The sequence below is a fragment of the Heptranchias perlo genome, chromosome 11 (genome assembly GCF_035084215.1).
Source record: "Heptranchias perlo isolate sHepPer1 chromosome 11, sHepPer1.hap1, whole genome shotgun sequence".
In the NCBI taxonomy this organism is placed as follows: domain Eukaryota; kingdom Metazoa; phylum Chordata; class Chondrichthyes; order Hexanchiformes; family Hexanchidae; genus Heptranchias; species Heptranchias perlo.
Window position 1 is genome coordinate 43464702 of NC_090335.1, and position 16532 is coordinate 43481233.

General features: G+C 41.8%; 1 protein-coding gene across 2 annotated transcripts in view; it reads left to right on the plus strand.

The window, feature by feature from the left end:
- usp9 (ubiquitin specific peptidase 9) overlaps positions 1-16532 on the plus strand; it is a 269941-nt gene that overhangs the window by 235623 nt on the left and 17786 nt on the right. For both annotated transcript variants that reach the window (XM_067992885.1, XM_067992886.1), the window contains exons 39-42: positions 7330-7515; positions 8308-8528; positions 14673-14761; positions 16022-16178. In XM_067992885.1, coding sequence (XP_067848986.1) covers positions 7330-7515; positions 8308-8528; positions 14673-14761; positions 16022-16178 — 653 coding nt within the window. The remainder of the gene's footprint in view (positions 1-7329; positions 7516-8307; positions 8529-14672; positions 14762-16021; positions 16179-16532) is intronic.

Consider the following 16532-nt stretch of genomic DNA (forward strand, 5'->3'; position numbering starts at 1 on the left):
TCCCAGTACTGGTGCCAGTGTCCCATGAAATGGAACCCCTCCTTCCTACACCACTTTTTCAGCCACACATTCACCTTTCTGATCTGCCTATCCCTATGCCAATTAACTCGTGGCTTGAGTAGTAATCCTGAGATTACCACCCGTGAGGATACTATTCATGACGGGCACACCAGCTTTTTCTTCCTTCCCTGTCCCTCTTTCCTTCCCTATCAAATTTCTACTCAACCTCATGCCTCTACAATAGAGAAGACAGCTTGCTGCTACCAGTGCTACTCTTTAGCCATGTACTCGGAAGTGCATAATAACCTCGTGGAGATACTGAATTCTCTCCCTTCAGAAATTTATTGGGAATGTAGCTCAAATCTGTATCTTATGATTTTGTGGCTCCTCCGAGAGGAAGGCCCTTTGATCAGGGTCTAATCAAGCAGAAGCCAACGGAAAAGGAATGAGTTTTATGATATTGAGTGTCTGACTTGAATTTCCCTTGCATAAGGCTACATACTGAAGTGACCACTGGTAATTCTTGAATATCAAAATGGCGTGTTTCGCTGTAGTTGATGCAAACTTGTGTGTTGTACTCTTTAACATTACAAAATCTGAATAGATTGCTTTTTCAGTAAGTGGTCTAATCCAATAAATTGAACAGATTGCACTCATACTTTTCACTTTTGCCTCCCATCTTGGTGACCACTTTTCTCCTAGGATTTCTAGGAAATATAGATCGAGGGGGTGTGGTACATGATCTGTCTTAAACTTTGAGCAGTCCGCAGGAAACCATCGAGTGTCTGGACAGTCATTACTGTGAATGGCAAGGGTCTGATTCTGGACCGTTGTCTGGGTCTGTATGCATATGGCATTGGTGTCATCAGCATCACTATCCTTTTTGTTCAATGCCTTCTAAGCCACAGAGTCACATTGGACCCCTTAAGCTATGGCGAGATACGGTGGTGCAAGCAGACTGACTACCTTTGACCATCTCGGATTATATTTGACTGGTGGAATTACCCAGAAGTTCATCTCATGACATCCTGTCTGACTCCTGGGTGGGAGTTAACACACATCATGCTACTTTTTCTCCCATGCTCTGTATCGATAATGAGATCTGAGTGGAGGGTGCAGCAACTGCCCTAGTGACTCCATACTGGTTGAAGAAGACTTAATTCTTGGACCAGTTGGAACTGAGTTTTGTCCAGCCCATACAGGCCCTAGGGTTGTCGGAATTGTCCTGGAGTCTCCAGGAATTAAAGATTAATCTCTTGGACACTGCTGTGAGCAACCTATGTGTGAAATCATAGGGGGCATTTTAAAAAAAAGTTTTTTTTTCATTGAACACTTTTGTTCTAGTTATAAAATACTGGAGATGGGGGGAAAACTGTTTGACAGTCAAGAATTAGCTGTCGATCTGGCACATTTGTGTTCTATCTGAAGAGTTTGTTTACTTTCCAATTGGCGTGTGAACGCAGTGCGCCACGAAGATGGGCATGTTGTGTGACCAATGAGGAGTGTGGGGGCAGGGCAGTTGGAGGCAGGAGGTCATGTGATGAAACCTCCAGGAAGACATCCAACGAGAATTGGCAAACCTAACGGGTCCTTGTAGAGGCTTACCTTGTTACAGATCTAGGACCAGGTAAAGAACAATTCATCTCTGAGCTTCCAATTGATGAGTTGGCTCTTCAAAATCACCACCCTTACTGTACATGACTTTCTTCCCACTGTAGTAGATATTTTATTATATCACTGAAAGTATTAATTTCAAAAATGTGCAGTGCTAAGTGGAAACAATGTGGTCCCAGAATAACAAATATAGCCTGCTTGTTGTAACTGTCATGTATATTCTGAAGTAGTTACAATTGTTTCTGGCTGTGGTCTTTTGCCCAACTCATTGAGAGTTCATTTTAGCCTGCCATCAGTCACTGCAAATTCAACGATAGGTCCTCCAGCAATCTCGGTTCATGAAAGGTGCATGTTCGATATGGTGGTGAGAGTAACATGGACTCCACCTGATGTGATGCAACCTGGTTTCATTATTTCAAAGTGGGGTCGTGTTTGCATGATTGTCCTTATTGATAACTGTGGCTGATCCTGATGTGAAGGACGCTTTTCATTTTAAAAATGAAGACATCGCTCAAAACGAGGCAGTTTTCTTATCATACCTATATTAATGCTGTAGGACATTTTGACAATGTTATGTTACTGGGCATGTATGGGAGTTTTCTCTTTCTCTTCTCTTTCCCCCCCCCCCTCACATCATAATTCATGCATGTGCAATTGGGAGGCTTTTTCTTTAATTATTCATAATTGAATGGGTTAGAAGAAAAGGCTGATAGAGGGACTGAAGCTCCTGGGACAAATGTAATGGTACTGAGCAAAACAGCTCTGATGCTGAGAGTAAAGTATAATCCTTGGATGAGAGGGGATGAACTCTGAGTAACTTGTAATATGACTTCTATTAGTTTAAAGGTGATTATAGGAAATATTAGTCATACACCTTCTACTTATCATCTTATCCACGAGACCCACCTCCTGCTCCCTCCAACTGCACACCCAACTTCCCTTTCTGGCCCCCATGTTAGCTGATATTGTTAATGGTTTCATCTCCTCAAGAACTGTCCCTGCTTCCTCAAAGAATCCATCCTTGACCCCTCTGTCCTTGCAAACTATTGCCCCATCTCCAACCTCACTTTCCTCCCCATAGTCCTTAAATGTGTTGTCCCCTGTTAAAGTTCCATGCCAACCTTTCCCACAACTCCATGTTTGATCCCCTCCAATCAGGTTTCCGCCCCGCCACAGTACTGAACCGGCCCTAATCAAAGTCACAAATGACATCCTATGTGACTGTGACCATGGTCAACTACTCCATCTTGACCTGTCTACAATTTTTGACATGATTGACCCCATCATCCTCCTCCAACACCTCTCCTCTGTTGTCCAGCTGAGTGGGACTGCCCTCGTCTGGTTCCATTCCTATCCAGTCAGAGAGTCACCTGCAATGGCTTCTCCTCCCGCTCCCGCACTGTTGCCTCCGGAGTCCCCCAAGGATCTATCCTTGACCCCCCTCCTATTTCTCATCTGCATGCTACTCCTCAGCAACATCATCCAAAAACGCATCAAGTTCCATATGTACGCTGACGACACCCAGCTCTACCTCACCACCACCTCTGTTGACCCCTCCACTGCCTCTGATTTGTCATGCTGCTTGTCCAACATTAGAAGAAATGTTCTAACATTAAATTTTGAGAAGACTAAAGCCATTGTCTTTGATCTCCACCTCTAACTCCATTCCCTAGCCACCAACTCCATTCCTCTCCCTGGCCACTGTCTCAGCCATACCAGACAGTTCGCAACCTCAGCGTCCTATTTGACTTGAGCTAAGCTTCCGACCCCATATCCACTCCATCACCAAGAATAACCTACCTTTCACCTCCGTAACATTGGCCATCTCTACCCCTGCCTCATCTGCTAAAATCATCATCCATGCCTTTATTACCTCGAGACTCTATTATTCCAATGCTCTCCTGGCCGGCCTCCCACCTTGCACCCTCCGTAAATTTGAGCTCATTCAAAACTCTGCAGCCCATATCCTAACTCACACCAAGTCCCATTCACCCATTATCTGTGCTTGCTGACCTACATTGGCTCCCGGTTCGGCAGTGCCTCAATTTTAAAATTCTCATCCTTGTTTTCAAATCCCTCCATGGCCTCTCCCCTCTCTGCCTCTGTAACCACTTCCATCGCTACAACCCACCGAGATCTCTGCGCTCCCCCAATTCTGGCCTATTGCACATCCCCAATTTTCATTGCTCCACCATTGGCGGCCATGCCTTCAGCTGCCTAGTCCCTAAGCTCTGGAATTCCCTCCATAAACCTATCTCTCCTCCTTTAAGCCTTCCTCTTTGACCAAGCTTTTGTTCACCTGTCCTAATATCCCCTTATGTGGCTCGGTGTTAAATTTTGTTTGCTAACGCTCCTGTAAAGCACCTTGGGACATTTTACTACGTTAAAGGCTACATAAATGCAAGTTGTTGTCGATAGTATAGTCAACCCTTCAGTTTTATTTAATTCGCTCATGGGATGTGGGCATCACTGGCAAGGCCAGCATTTATTGCCCTTGAGAACGTAGTGGTGAGCCACCTTCTTGAACCGCTGCCTTCCGTGTGGTGAATGTTCTCCCACAGTGCTGTTAGGTAACGAGTTCCAGGATTTTGACCCTACAATGATGAAGGAACGGTGATATGTTTCCAAGTCGGGATGGTTTGTGACTTGGAGGGGAACATGCAGGTGATGGTGTTCCCATGTGCCTGCTGCCCTTGTTCTTCTAAGTGGTAGAGGTCACGGGTTTGGGAGGATCTGTCGAAGAAGCCTTGGCGAGTTGCTGCAGTGCATCCTGTGGATGATACACAGTGCAGCCACGGTGCTGCCACGGTGGTGAAGGGAGTGAATGTTTAGGGTGGTGGATGGGATGCCAATCAAGCGGGCTGCTTTGTCCTGGATGTTGTCGAGCTTCTTGAGTGTTGTTGGAGCTGTACTCATCCAGGCAAGTGGAGAGTATTTCATCGCACTCCTGACTTGTGCCTTGTAGATGGTGGAAAGGCATTGAGGAGTCAGGAGGTGAGTCACTCGCCGCAGAAAACCCAGCCTCTGACCTGCTCTTGTAGCCACAGTATTTATATGGCTGGTCCAGTTAAGTTTCTGGTCAATGGTGACCCCCAGGTTGTTGATGTTGGGGGATTCGGCGATGGTAATGCCGTTGAATGTCAAGGGGAGGTGGTTTGACACTCTCTTGTTGGAGATGGTCATTGTCTGGCACGAATGTTGCTTGCCACTTGTCAGCCCCAAGCCTGGATGTTGTCCAGGCCTTGCTGCATGCAGGCACAGACTGCTTCATTATCTGAGGGGTTGCGAATGGAACTGAACACTGTGCAATCATCAGCAAATATCCCCATTTCTGAACTTATGATGGAGGGGGAAGGTCATTGATGAAGCTGCTGAAGATGGTTGGGCCAAGGATACTGCCCTGAGGAACTCCTGCAGCAATGTTCTGGGGCTGAGATGATTGGCCTCCAACAACCACTGCCATCTTCCTTTGTGCTCGGTATGACTCCAGCCACTGGAGAGTTTTCCCCCTGATTTTCATTGACTTCCATTTTACTAGGGCTCCTTGGTGCCATACTCGGTCAAATGCTGCCTTGATGTCAAGGGCAGTCACTCTCACCTCACCTGGAGGACAATATCATTCATAAAGTATCATCTGAGTCTGCCATGAGATCTGCCACCCACTATAGGCAACAATGCACAGCAAACTGATTAAAACTTTTTTTAAAAATGATAGTAACCTCTGAGGGGTTCATTTGACAGACTGGTGAAACTTCACACTAATATATGATCTTAACTTACCCCTCAATGAGACTATTATTTTGTAATTATTCCAAGTTGATGCATATTTTAAAACTAGTGGGAATGAAGTGGGGATCATTTTGGATGTGTTGAGCTGTTCATGAATTGATATTTTATGTTAGGATGGTTTTAATACAATGCAAGGAAAAATTGCAATTTCAAAAACAAGTTATTTCTAGCAGTTGCTCACTGCAACTTCAAAGGAGTATGTTAATAAAACTGATCCAAATGAATGGCTGGTTGGTACATTAAATGAATACACTGCCCTTGAACCTATGAGGCATTAGCTGTAATAGCTCTGCGTGGAATGTATTTATGCTGCGCATTTTCTGGTGAATATAGGCACAAAATTGTTGCTGACTTGCAATCTAATTTCCAGTCTTACTCTGAGAGACCACTGGATAGCTAATATGAGAAGTGGAAAAATTATGACCTGGGAGCATGCGATGTTGACATTAACACTTGAAATGGTAAAATGCTCCCCAGTGCTTGTATCTCTCGCCAATTGACCACATTGTACTGAGACCAATGACCTATGATTGAATATTTTTCCAATTGATGTAATACATGCAAGATTCCTGCATTTCATAGCAGCTGTATGCAATATGTCATGAAAATAAGGCCGGATCTCTTAACTGCCTGAGTTAAAGGATAATACAGAAGGATTCGAAGCTAGCAAACATTACATCATTATTCAAAAAGGGCAGAAGGGATAACCCAAGTTACTACAGGCCAGTGTAACATCAGTAGAGGGGAAAATTGCTGGAATCCATTATCAAGGACAGACAAAGTGAAACTTGGAGAAGTGTAAGTTGATTTGAATCGGTCAGCAAAGTTTTGTGCAAGGTAAGCTTTATCCAACATAATGGATACAGGAGGTTTAATTTGGGTCATATACATACATTTTATAAGACTCTTCAAGATCCCTAGTTCAATTTTAGGTGAATGGATTTGAAGCCAACCTTGTGGCACAAATAAGCTTATTGGGAGGCAGGAGGCAGAAAGACGTGATTTTAAAGAAACATTCAAATTGAAGTGCTGGGGCAAGACATGTTCCCTGGAATGATTGATGCTGAAGCCCCAGGTTTTTGATTTTTATATATATATAATATATTTTTTATATATATATATATATGTCATAGAAATGGAAAAAAAAGTGTTTTCAGATGATGCTAAGGTGGGAAACATTGAGAGTTAGAGAGCAGAAAATTATAAAGTGCGTAGATGAAGTGAGTGGGTGAACAAAGGCAGGTGCAGTTTAACGAAATGTGAAGGGCTACACCTTTGATAAAAGAATGGCTGATGGGAATATCATCTAAATGGGGAAGTATAAGGGGAGGACAAATAGGTGAACAAAGGGATTTTGAGGTCTAGGTACTTAAGTCATTAAAACCCAGCTAGCAGGTGTAATAAATGAGAGAAGTTCATGGAATGCTGGGCTTCATTAAGAGACATAAAAGCAAGGCAGTACGACTGCAATTATACAGACAGCTGGACGGATCTCATTTGGAATAATGCGTTCAGTTTTGATGCCCCACCTTTGAGTGTGTCGAAATCTAAAACAATTGGAGTAGTTTTTAGTTTGAAGAGCATTTCAAGGTGTTAGATAGTTACCTAAACTTGTAGCTTTATTCATTGTTTCAAAACCCAGTATGCTTTGATTTATTGAATACTGAACTATCCAAACTTAATACAAAGAATGTTGCAAACCATTGTACAATTTCAGAAATTTCCAAATTAATGTGTTAATCTATTTTCATGTAATTGAAGTCTTGCACAATTTTGAGCCGAACCAGTGAAAAAGAACCTTTGGAAATATTGCTTTTACTTGGTCTCTTAGCTGATACTTGTTTTATGATACCAGCAGGTATGATTTGATTGCAGGTTGTAATTCTTTCCATTGTTTCTAAAATTATTTAATGTTCTTTTCACTAGGTGTGGCTGAAAAGACGCAGTTACTAAAACTGAACGTGCCTGCAACATTTATGCTTGTAGCTTTGGATGAAGGCCCAGGACCTCCTATCAAATACCAGTATGCTGAACTGGGCAAACTTTACGCTGTGGTGTCACAGTTGGTTCGTTGCTGTGATGTATCATCACGCATGCAGTCCTCAATTAATGGTAAGAAACATTAAATGGTCAAGAAAGATAGATTTTTAGAACTTTGAGGTTCATTGCTGAAGGGGGGAGAACAAAATAATTTTTGATGTTAGTAGAAAAAAGGACCAAAAACCTGTAATGTGATGTGCACAGTTGATAGTACATAATTTAGTTTGTTATAGTGCCCAGAATTGGATTGTATTTGCAGTGTGTTTTGTTACCAATACAGTTTGAGATGCATGTATCACGTACAAGTTCTGTGTGACAGAATGAGTGGGAGTTCAAGTCACACTTTTTAAACAAATTAGCAACCCACCACATCTGATCTAAAGGAATTACTGTTGTGGAAATTGTATACTGGTGGGACAGAAGGTGACACGTTTAAGAGAAAGTTCATGTGAGGTTAATTATTTTCGATGTATCCTGCAGTGTTTATAAATATGTATGTGGAATGTTCATCAATTAACAAATTTATATCTTGTTGACATTAGATGGAGATTTTCTTGATGTTAGGTGTTACTGATAGTGCCATTGCAAATATGCTGCAATGAACACGGGTCTTGCAGAAACCCATTATTTTTTAGCTGAGCACAGAGCAGCATTAACACCATGTAGGTGTCTACCCCAGTCTTTCCAATCCTTTCTTCTAAAGGAAGAATGGGAGTACTTGAAAAGATTATACTTTGCCTTGGGGAGGGAGGAAAAATGAAACTAGAAAGCTTAACAATTTCAACAACAGAAATGAAGCCATTTTTAGTTAAGTTACAAATTTTTAAAGACTGTCAAGTAACAAACAATTTCATTTTTTTTAAGGAAATCCACCCCTGTCTAACCCCTATGGTGATCCTAACTTGTCCCAACCTATAATGCCTATCCAGCAGAGTGTGGCAGACATCCTGTTTGTACGAACTAGTTACGTGAAAAAGATTATTGAAGACTGCAGCAATTCTGAAGAGACCATCAAACTACTTCGCTTCTGTTGCTGGGAGAATCCACAGTTCTCTTCCACTGTGCTTAGTGAACTCCTATGGCAGGTTGGAAATGTTTTTTTGTGTGGGGGGGGTGCGGCGGCAGCAGCAGCGGGAGAGGAGTACTTAATAAAAACAAAATCAGCAAAGATACTATGAAGTGCAAAATACTGCAGTTGCTGGCAATCTGAAATAAAAACAGAAAATGCTGAAAACACTCAGCAGGTTAGGCAGCATCTGTGGAGGGGGAAGGTAGGGTTAACGTTTCAGGTCTATGACCCTTAGTTCGAACCCAATATGATAGTGTTGTCTATTTTTGAAAATACGGTCAGATTTTATAGTGGATGACAAATGTATGCTTTCGACATTTCCAAAATTGCCAAAACCTGCAGAAATATGCAGCACAAAAATAACTTTCCAATTGTGACATTTTTGCATAAAGGTGAATTTCTTACTGCAGATCCAAATAAAATTCTGACTGCCTAAGAAATCAATAATTGCAACATGTCCGATCTTAAATTCAATTTCACCTTTTCCCCATTTATACTGCAAATTGAAATTCAGTTCAATTGTATTAATTGAAACTAATTTTTCTCCTTTCTATTTCTGCTAATTTTTTCCACTACCCACCTGCTTTTCCTGAAGTTGTTGACTCCTTGCTGGTGTATGGTTCCACAGGTGCTAATTGCCTTCTGTTACTAAACCCAAGATTGCCTTAATCCCTCCTCAAAGGATAAAATTTCCATATGCAAGCCACTTCTCGCTGTTTGCTTTCCTATGCAGTGTAAGGGGGGGGGGGTTGTGGGGAGGGAAACTAAAGGTATCAGTTCCAGCAATCTCCACAATTGCATCCTTTCCTTATTCCTTTACCACGGTTATATACAATGTGGATCAGAAAAGGTTGAGGTATCATTCATCCATTTACTGTAACCTGTCCATGTACAAATATACTTTTAAGCCTGAAAGAATTGCATGATTGTGTTCTGAAATCTAGCTCTAAGAATCCACATGTCTTGAATGTCTATCTTTTACAAATATTTTAATGGCAAATATTGAAATGCCTCTTGCAACTTGAGGTTTATGAAAGGCACTTTTTGGTGTGACCAACCAATGTTTTGTCAGCATGGGACTTCATTTTTAAGATGCTCCTTTTTCAGCCAGTGGTAAACAATTACATCAAATTTCTGTGTTTGGAAAATCGCACTGCTTTTAGCCATTACAGTGGTATCCTTTTGTGTTCTTTTAATTTTTTTTTTCTTAACTGAAAGGATTTGGGAATTAGTTATGTTTAGGTTTTGTGTTCCAAAACAGTGATTTCACATGCTTTCAAAAAGATGCAGGCTGCAGTAACTTTGACAAAGGGTTTATTTGTTGATGGGTCAGGCATTGAAGATGTGCATTAAAGCAGAATGAGCCATTTTGTGGAAATCGCAATTCATGGTAGTCTTCAGACTAACACAGCAAGTCATTTAATTGTCTAAGGCCCATTAAGCCAGGATGGTCCATGCTCATTTTGAGAATAGCAGGTGGTGTTTTTTTGAGATCCAGACCCCAAGGGTATAGGAGAGGTATTTGTTTTGTAGATAGGCCTAATCACTAGCAAATCACAGGATGGGGAAGAAGTCAGATTGGAAGCCCTTTCACTTGTTGGGAACACAGAAAAAAGGGGGAAAGAAACACGGGCAGTCAGAGAATTTTTAAACGAGAGACTGCAGGATATAGGCCTGGAGCTAAAGTTGCAGGTGGTCAGCTTTTGCAGCTAGAAGTTGTCTAGAAAGACAGATAATGCCAAAAACAAGTAAGTCAGTCCACATAAGGGCCAAGGCGTACAGTTTATTTTTTCTCACTTTTTGAGGAGAGAAGTAAATTTGAGTGGAGAAAGCAAAGTTTGTTTACAACTGTTACTCTATACTCGCTGTTTGTAAAACAACTTAAGAATTCGCAGCAGGCCTCATTTCACTGAACTGTTTTTCAACGTACCTACCGAAAAATTGGAGAGGGGCCATGTGCAAAAGACCAAAAGGCATCCTATTGTCACACTCCTTTTGTACATAGAAAATAGGAGCAAGAGTAGGCCATTCGGCCCTTCGGGCCTGCTCCGCCATTCAAAATGATCATGGCTGATCGTCTAACTCAGTACCATGTTCCTGCTTTTTCCCCATATCCCTTGATCCCTTTAGCTTTAAGAAATATATCTTATCTCCTTCTTGAATACATCTAATGACTTGGCCTCCACTGCCTTCTGTGGTCGAGAATTCCGCAGGTTCACCACCCTCTGAGTGAAGAAATTTCTCCTCATCTCTGTTCTAAATGGCATACCCCATAACCTGAGACTGTTGGGAACATCCTCCCTGCATCTAGTCTGTCTAGTCCTGTTAGAATTTTATATGTTTCGATGAAATCACCTCTCATTCTTCTAAACTCGAGTGAATATAGGCCTAGTCGACCCAATCTCTCCTCATAGGTCAGTCCTGCCGTCCCAGGAATCAGTCTGGTAAACCTTCGTTGCACTCCCTCCATGGCAAGGACTTCCTTCCTCAGATGATGAGACCAAAACTGCACACAATACTCCAGATGTGTGGTCTCATCAAGGCCCTGTATAACTGCAGTAAGACATCCCTGCTCCTGTACTCAAATCCTCTTGCAATGAAGGCCAACATACCATTCGCCTTCCTAATTGCTTGCTGCACCTGAATGCTCGCTTTCAGCAACTGGTGTACAAAGGACACCCAGGTCTCGTTGCACCTCCCCTTTTCCCAATCTATCACCTTTCAGGTAATCTGCCTTTCTGTTTTTAGAACCAAATTGGATAACCTCACATTTATCCACATTATACTGCATCTGCCGTGTTCTTGCCCACTCACCCAACTTGTCTAAATCACATTGGAGCCTCTTTGCATCCTCCTCACATCTCACATTCCACCCCAGCTTTGTGTCGTCTGCAAACTTGGAAATGTTACATTTAGTTCCCTCATCCAAATCATTGATATATATTGTGAATAGCTGGGGCCAAGAACTGATCCCTGCGGTACCCCACTAGTCACTGCCTGCCACCCGGAAAAAGACCCGTTTATTCCTCCTCTCTGTTTCCTGTTTGTCAACCAGTTCTCAATCCATGCCAGTTATTTGTGTCCTCCTTTGTGAAGACAGAACCAAAGTATGTGTTTAATTGTTCTGCCATTTCTTTGTTCACCATTAGAATTTCCCCCATTTCTGACTGTAAGGGACCTACATTTGTCTTCACTAATCTTTTTCTCTTGACACATTTATAGAAGCTTTTACAGTCAGTTTTTATGTTCCCTGCTAGTTTACTCTCGTACTCTATTTTTCCCCTCTTAATCAATCTCTTTGTCCTCCTTTGCTGAATTCTAAACTGCTCCCAATCCTCAGGCTTGCTGCTTTTTCTGGCAATTTTATGTGTTTCTTTGGATCTAATACTATCCCTAATTTCTTTTGTAAGCCACGGTTGAGCCACCTTTCCTGTTTTGTTTTTGCATCAGACAGGAATGAATAATTGTTGTAATTCCTGCACACGTTCTTTAAATATTAGTTATTGCCTATCCACCGTCATCCCTTTTAGTAAAATTCCCCAATCTATCATCGCCAACTCACACCTCATACTTTCGTAATTTCCTTTATTTAGATTCAGGACCCTAGTTTCGGATTCATCTACTTCACTCTCCATCTTAATGAGGAATTCTATCATGTTATGGTCGCTCTTCCCGAAGGGGATTGTTAATTAATCCTTTCTCATTGCACAATACCCAGTCTAGGATCGCCTGTTTTCTAGTTGGTTCCTCAATGTATTGGTCTAGAAAACCATCGTGTACACACTCCAGGAATTCCTCCCCCACAGTATTATTGCTAATTTGGTTTGACCAATCTATATGTGGATTAAAGCCCCCCATGATTATAGTTGTACCCTTCTTGCATGCATCTCTAATTTCCTGTTTAATGCCCTCCCCTACATCTTCACTACTGTTTGGGGGCCTATAGACAACCCCCACCAACGTTTTCTGCCCCTTGGTGTTTCTTAGCTCCACCCATACAGATTCCACATCGTGATTTTCCAAGCCAATAGCTTTCCTCACTATTGCATTGATTTCCTCCTTTACTAACAACGCTACCCCACCTCCTTTCCCTTTTTGCCTGTCCTTCCTAAATATTGAATACCCTTGGATGTTCAGTTCCCATCCTTGGTCACCCTGCAGCCATGTCTTTGTAATTGCAACTATATCATAACTGTTAATATCTATCTGCACTGTTAATTCATCTAGCTTATTGTGAATGCCCCGCACATTAAGACACCATGCCTTTAGACTTGTCTTTTTAAGATTGCTAGTCATCTTAGTTTTATTTTGCACTATGGCCCTATTTGTTTTTCGCCCTTGTTTTCTCTGCCTTCCACTATGGCTTCTTCCCTTTCTGTCTTTTGTTTCTATCCTTGTTTGCCCCTCCTCTGTCTCCCTGCTCAGGTTCCCATCCCCAGCCATTCTAGTTTAAACCATCCCCAACAGTACTAGCAAACACCACCGCGAGGACATTGTTCCCGGTCCTGCTCGGATGTAACCCGTCCCGCTCGGGTGTAACCCGTCCCGCTTGTCCAGGTCCGACCTTCCCCAGAACTGGTCCCAATGTCCCAGGAATCTAAATCCCTCCCTCCTACACCATCCCTGCAGCCACGCATTCGTCTGGTCTATTCTCCTGTTCCTATACTCACTAGCACGTGGCACTGGTAGTAATCCTGAGATCACTACCTTTGAGGTCCTGCTTTTTAATTTATCTCCTAACTCCTTAAATTCACCTTGCAGGACCTCATCCCTTTTTTGTAAACCTATGACGCTAGTACCGATATGGACCACGGCTACTGTTTGTTATGAGCAATGTTAACACATTCTTGATTGTGAGACCCTCGGATTATTTACGGGAATAACCATCACACCTTTACCTGAGGAAAATATCTATGCAGACTCAAAAATTGTTACATTCTGTTACATACTGGCTTTACCAACTGAGCCATCAAGGGAGTTAAATGCGTTGTATGTCCTTGTCACTGTCCTTTGAGAGTCTACCTATGAATGTGTTTGTATGTGAATGACCCCATCTGAAGGTAAAAAGAACTCAACTCACATAATTGGCTTTTTCTCAAAAGAGGTTGTTTCCAATTCAAACACATTTCTGCCTATTGTCTTTTTCTGACCTTTTGGGAAGTTCAATGTGTCAATGATTATGTATTACATAGTAGTCACAGCACAGGAACAGGCTGTATTAGGCCCAACAAGTCCAAGGTGTTTATGCTCCACATGAGCCTCCTCCCACCTTACTTCATCTCACCCTGTCAACATATCTTTTTCCTTTCTCCCTCGTGCTTATCTAGTATCCCCTTAAATGCATCCATGCTATTTGCCTCAACTACTCCATGTGGTAGCAAGTTCCATATTCTAACCACCCTGAGTAAAGAAGTTTCTTCTGAATTCCTGATTGGATTTATTGGTGACTATCTTCTATTTATGGCCTCTAGTTTTTTACTCCCTCAAAAACGGAAACATCTCTACATCTACCCTATCGAACCCCTTCATAATTTTGAAGATCTCTATCAGGTCCCCTCTCAGCCTTCCCTTTTCCAGAGAACAGAGTCTCAGCCTGTTCATTCTGTCTTTCCTGATAATTATAACCTCACAGTTCTGGCATCATCCTTGTAAATCTTTTTTGCACCTTCTCCAGTGCCTCTATATTCTTTTTGTAATATGGAGATCAGAACTAAGTACAGTGCTTTGTGTAGTCTAACCAAGGTTCTTTATAAGTTTGACATAACTTCTCTGCTTTTGAATTCTGTTCCTCTCGAAATGAAGCCTCGTGGTTTGTTTGCATTTGTTATGGCTTTTATGTATAGGGAGTGTGCTGACCAGAGGAAAAGCTATATCTTGGAGCCTAGATTGTAAAATCATGTACTGCACAAGTGCAGAGCTAACATACAAGTATAGTCCCTCCTTTGGAGAAATTGGTTTTATTATGTTGACTAATATTGCAATTTACACAGAACTTCAAGTGTTTTTAAAAGCTTTGAAATTGAGCTGAGAGGATGCTTCAAAAGGATTGCCTTAGACTTAAGGTTTAAATATTTATATTGTGTGTGTGTGGGGGGGGTTATTTTTGGATATTCACTGAAACAGCTGCTCCATATTTAACATTTAACATTTTCATTCCCAGGTGGCATATTCTTATACCTATGAACTTAGGCCCTACTTAGATCTTCTACTACAAATCTTGCTTATAGAAGACTCTTGGCAAACCCACAGGTGAGTGTCTCTGTCAGTGTGTAATGAGGCTTTGGCATTCTTCTGCAAAGTGCCATAAAATAGTATTGCAAAATATGGATTGGAATTTTGAGTAGGAAAATAACAGTTGGAATTGAGTATTCAACATCTAATTAATAGCTTTTAATTTGCTTTTCTTCCTCCTTTCTCTTCTCTTCACTCCCCACCTCCTCCCCCCACCCCCACCAAAATTTTCTCTTCTCTGTTGAAGGCATTAAGTTGTGATGGGGCACAGTTACACAGGTGGTCACTGCCCTTTGTTGACTCACCAAAATGTGTGAGCCTTGACTCTGATGGTTAAGCTTTTCGACCATGGGGCTGGATCATCATAGCCAAACTCCAATCTTGACCTCACCCAAAGCTCATGCACCTGGGCCAGCATAGGTCACTGGATAGTGGCCAGGAGTAGGAACTCCAGCTGGTTTTGTTTTCGCCTCCCTAGCCCAGGGATAGTGACGGTTATAGTGTGGCTACTGTTGCCCAGGCTGAGATAAGCTGAATTGTCACAGACCAGGGATATTCTACTCTCTGTGATACATGTGTAGATTACCTTTAACAAGTGAGCCAATCGAGAGCTCTAGGAATCAGCATGAGAATGCACCTGCATATATTCAGATTCTAAAACCACCATACATTCCTAGTGAACATACTGAGTACACAATTGATATTTATGGAAAAATTCTTTTAGCTGCCATTGTACACTGATGGCCTGATGAAGTCCCTGTAGAAAACATTTTCATTTGGTTATCCATATAGTTCAGGTACACAGATTGTTCACTTTGTATTGTCAACTGTAATTTTACTGTACCCAAGATTCTAAATTACAATGACCCAGAATTTGCTGGAGATTCGTGCTATTGTAACAGTGCTGTAGGGCCCATTTAACTGATAAAACTCCTGTAATTTTTATGCCAGGATAGGATATCTGGCTAATGTTTTTCGAGCATTTTGCTGCTAGATTTTTCCTTGCCCGAAAACTGAGGTCACTTTCAAGTTTACTTAAAGTTCTCAAATAACCCTACTATTAAATCTTTTAACCATAATTCAATTAGTAGGACTAGCCATTGGCTGTGCTGTTTCTCATGTGCCACAATGCTCACTACAACACATTCTAATCAGTTCTTCAGCAAATCTTGGCAAAAAATGCCGACGGAGGATTATGTGGTTGGGTACCTCAAAAATCCCAACTCTCCACTCAAATACTAAAATGTGATTTGTAACATGTTGTATCTTTCCTGACAGGATTCATAATGCCCTCAAGGGGATTCCTGATGACAGAGACGGACTGTTTGACACCATCCAGCGTTCTAAAAACCACTATCAGAAGAGAGCATACCAGTGTATTAAATGCATGGTTGCCCTTTTCAGCTCCTGTCCTGTAGCCTACCAGATCCTCCAGGTAAACATTTTTTTTAATAAATAAGGTGCCAGCAGCAACCACACAAGCCTCCTTCAAAGTAACCCTAGCTCAGTCTCGTCCTGACCAATCATCTTGCCTCCTACAACCTGTTCAGCCCCAAGTATGAATTACCATGTTCTTTATCATAGGGAAAATCCTGTTTGTTGAGCGGTTTACAAGATGAAATGGCAATAATTCATAATTTGTAGTGTCGTGAAATTGCATTCTGTTTTCCAGAGGGGTTTCATCTATGTGATGAATATGGAAGAATTGCTGCCTTTTGGATTTGCATAGTCAATCTATTATATGATATTTTGGGTGAGAGTATCATTTAATAAGCCTTGCCTGTTGCTG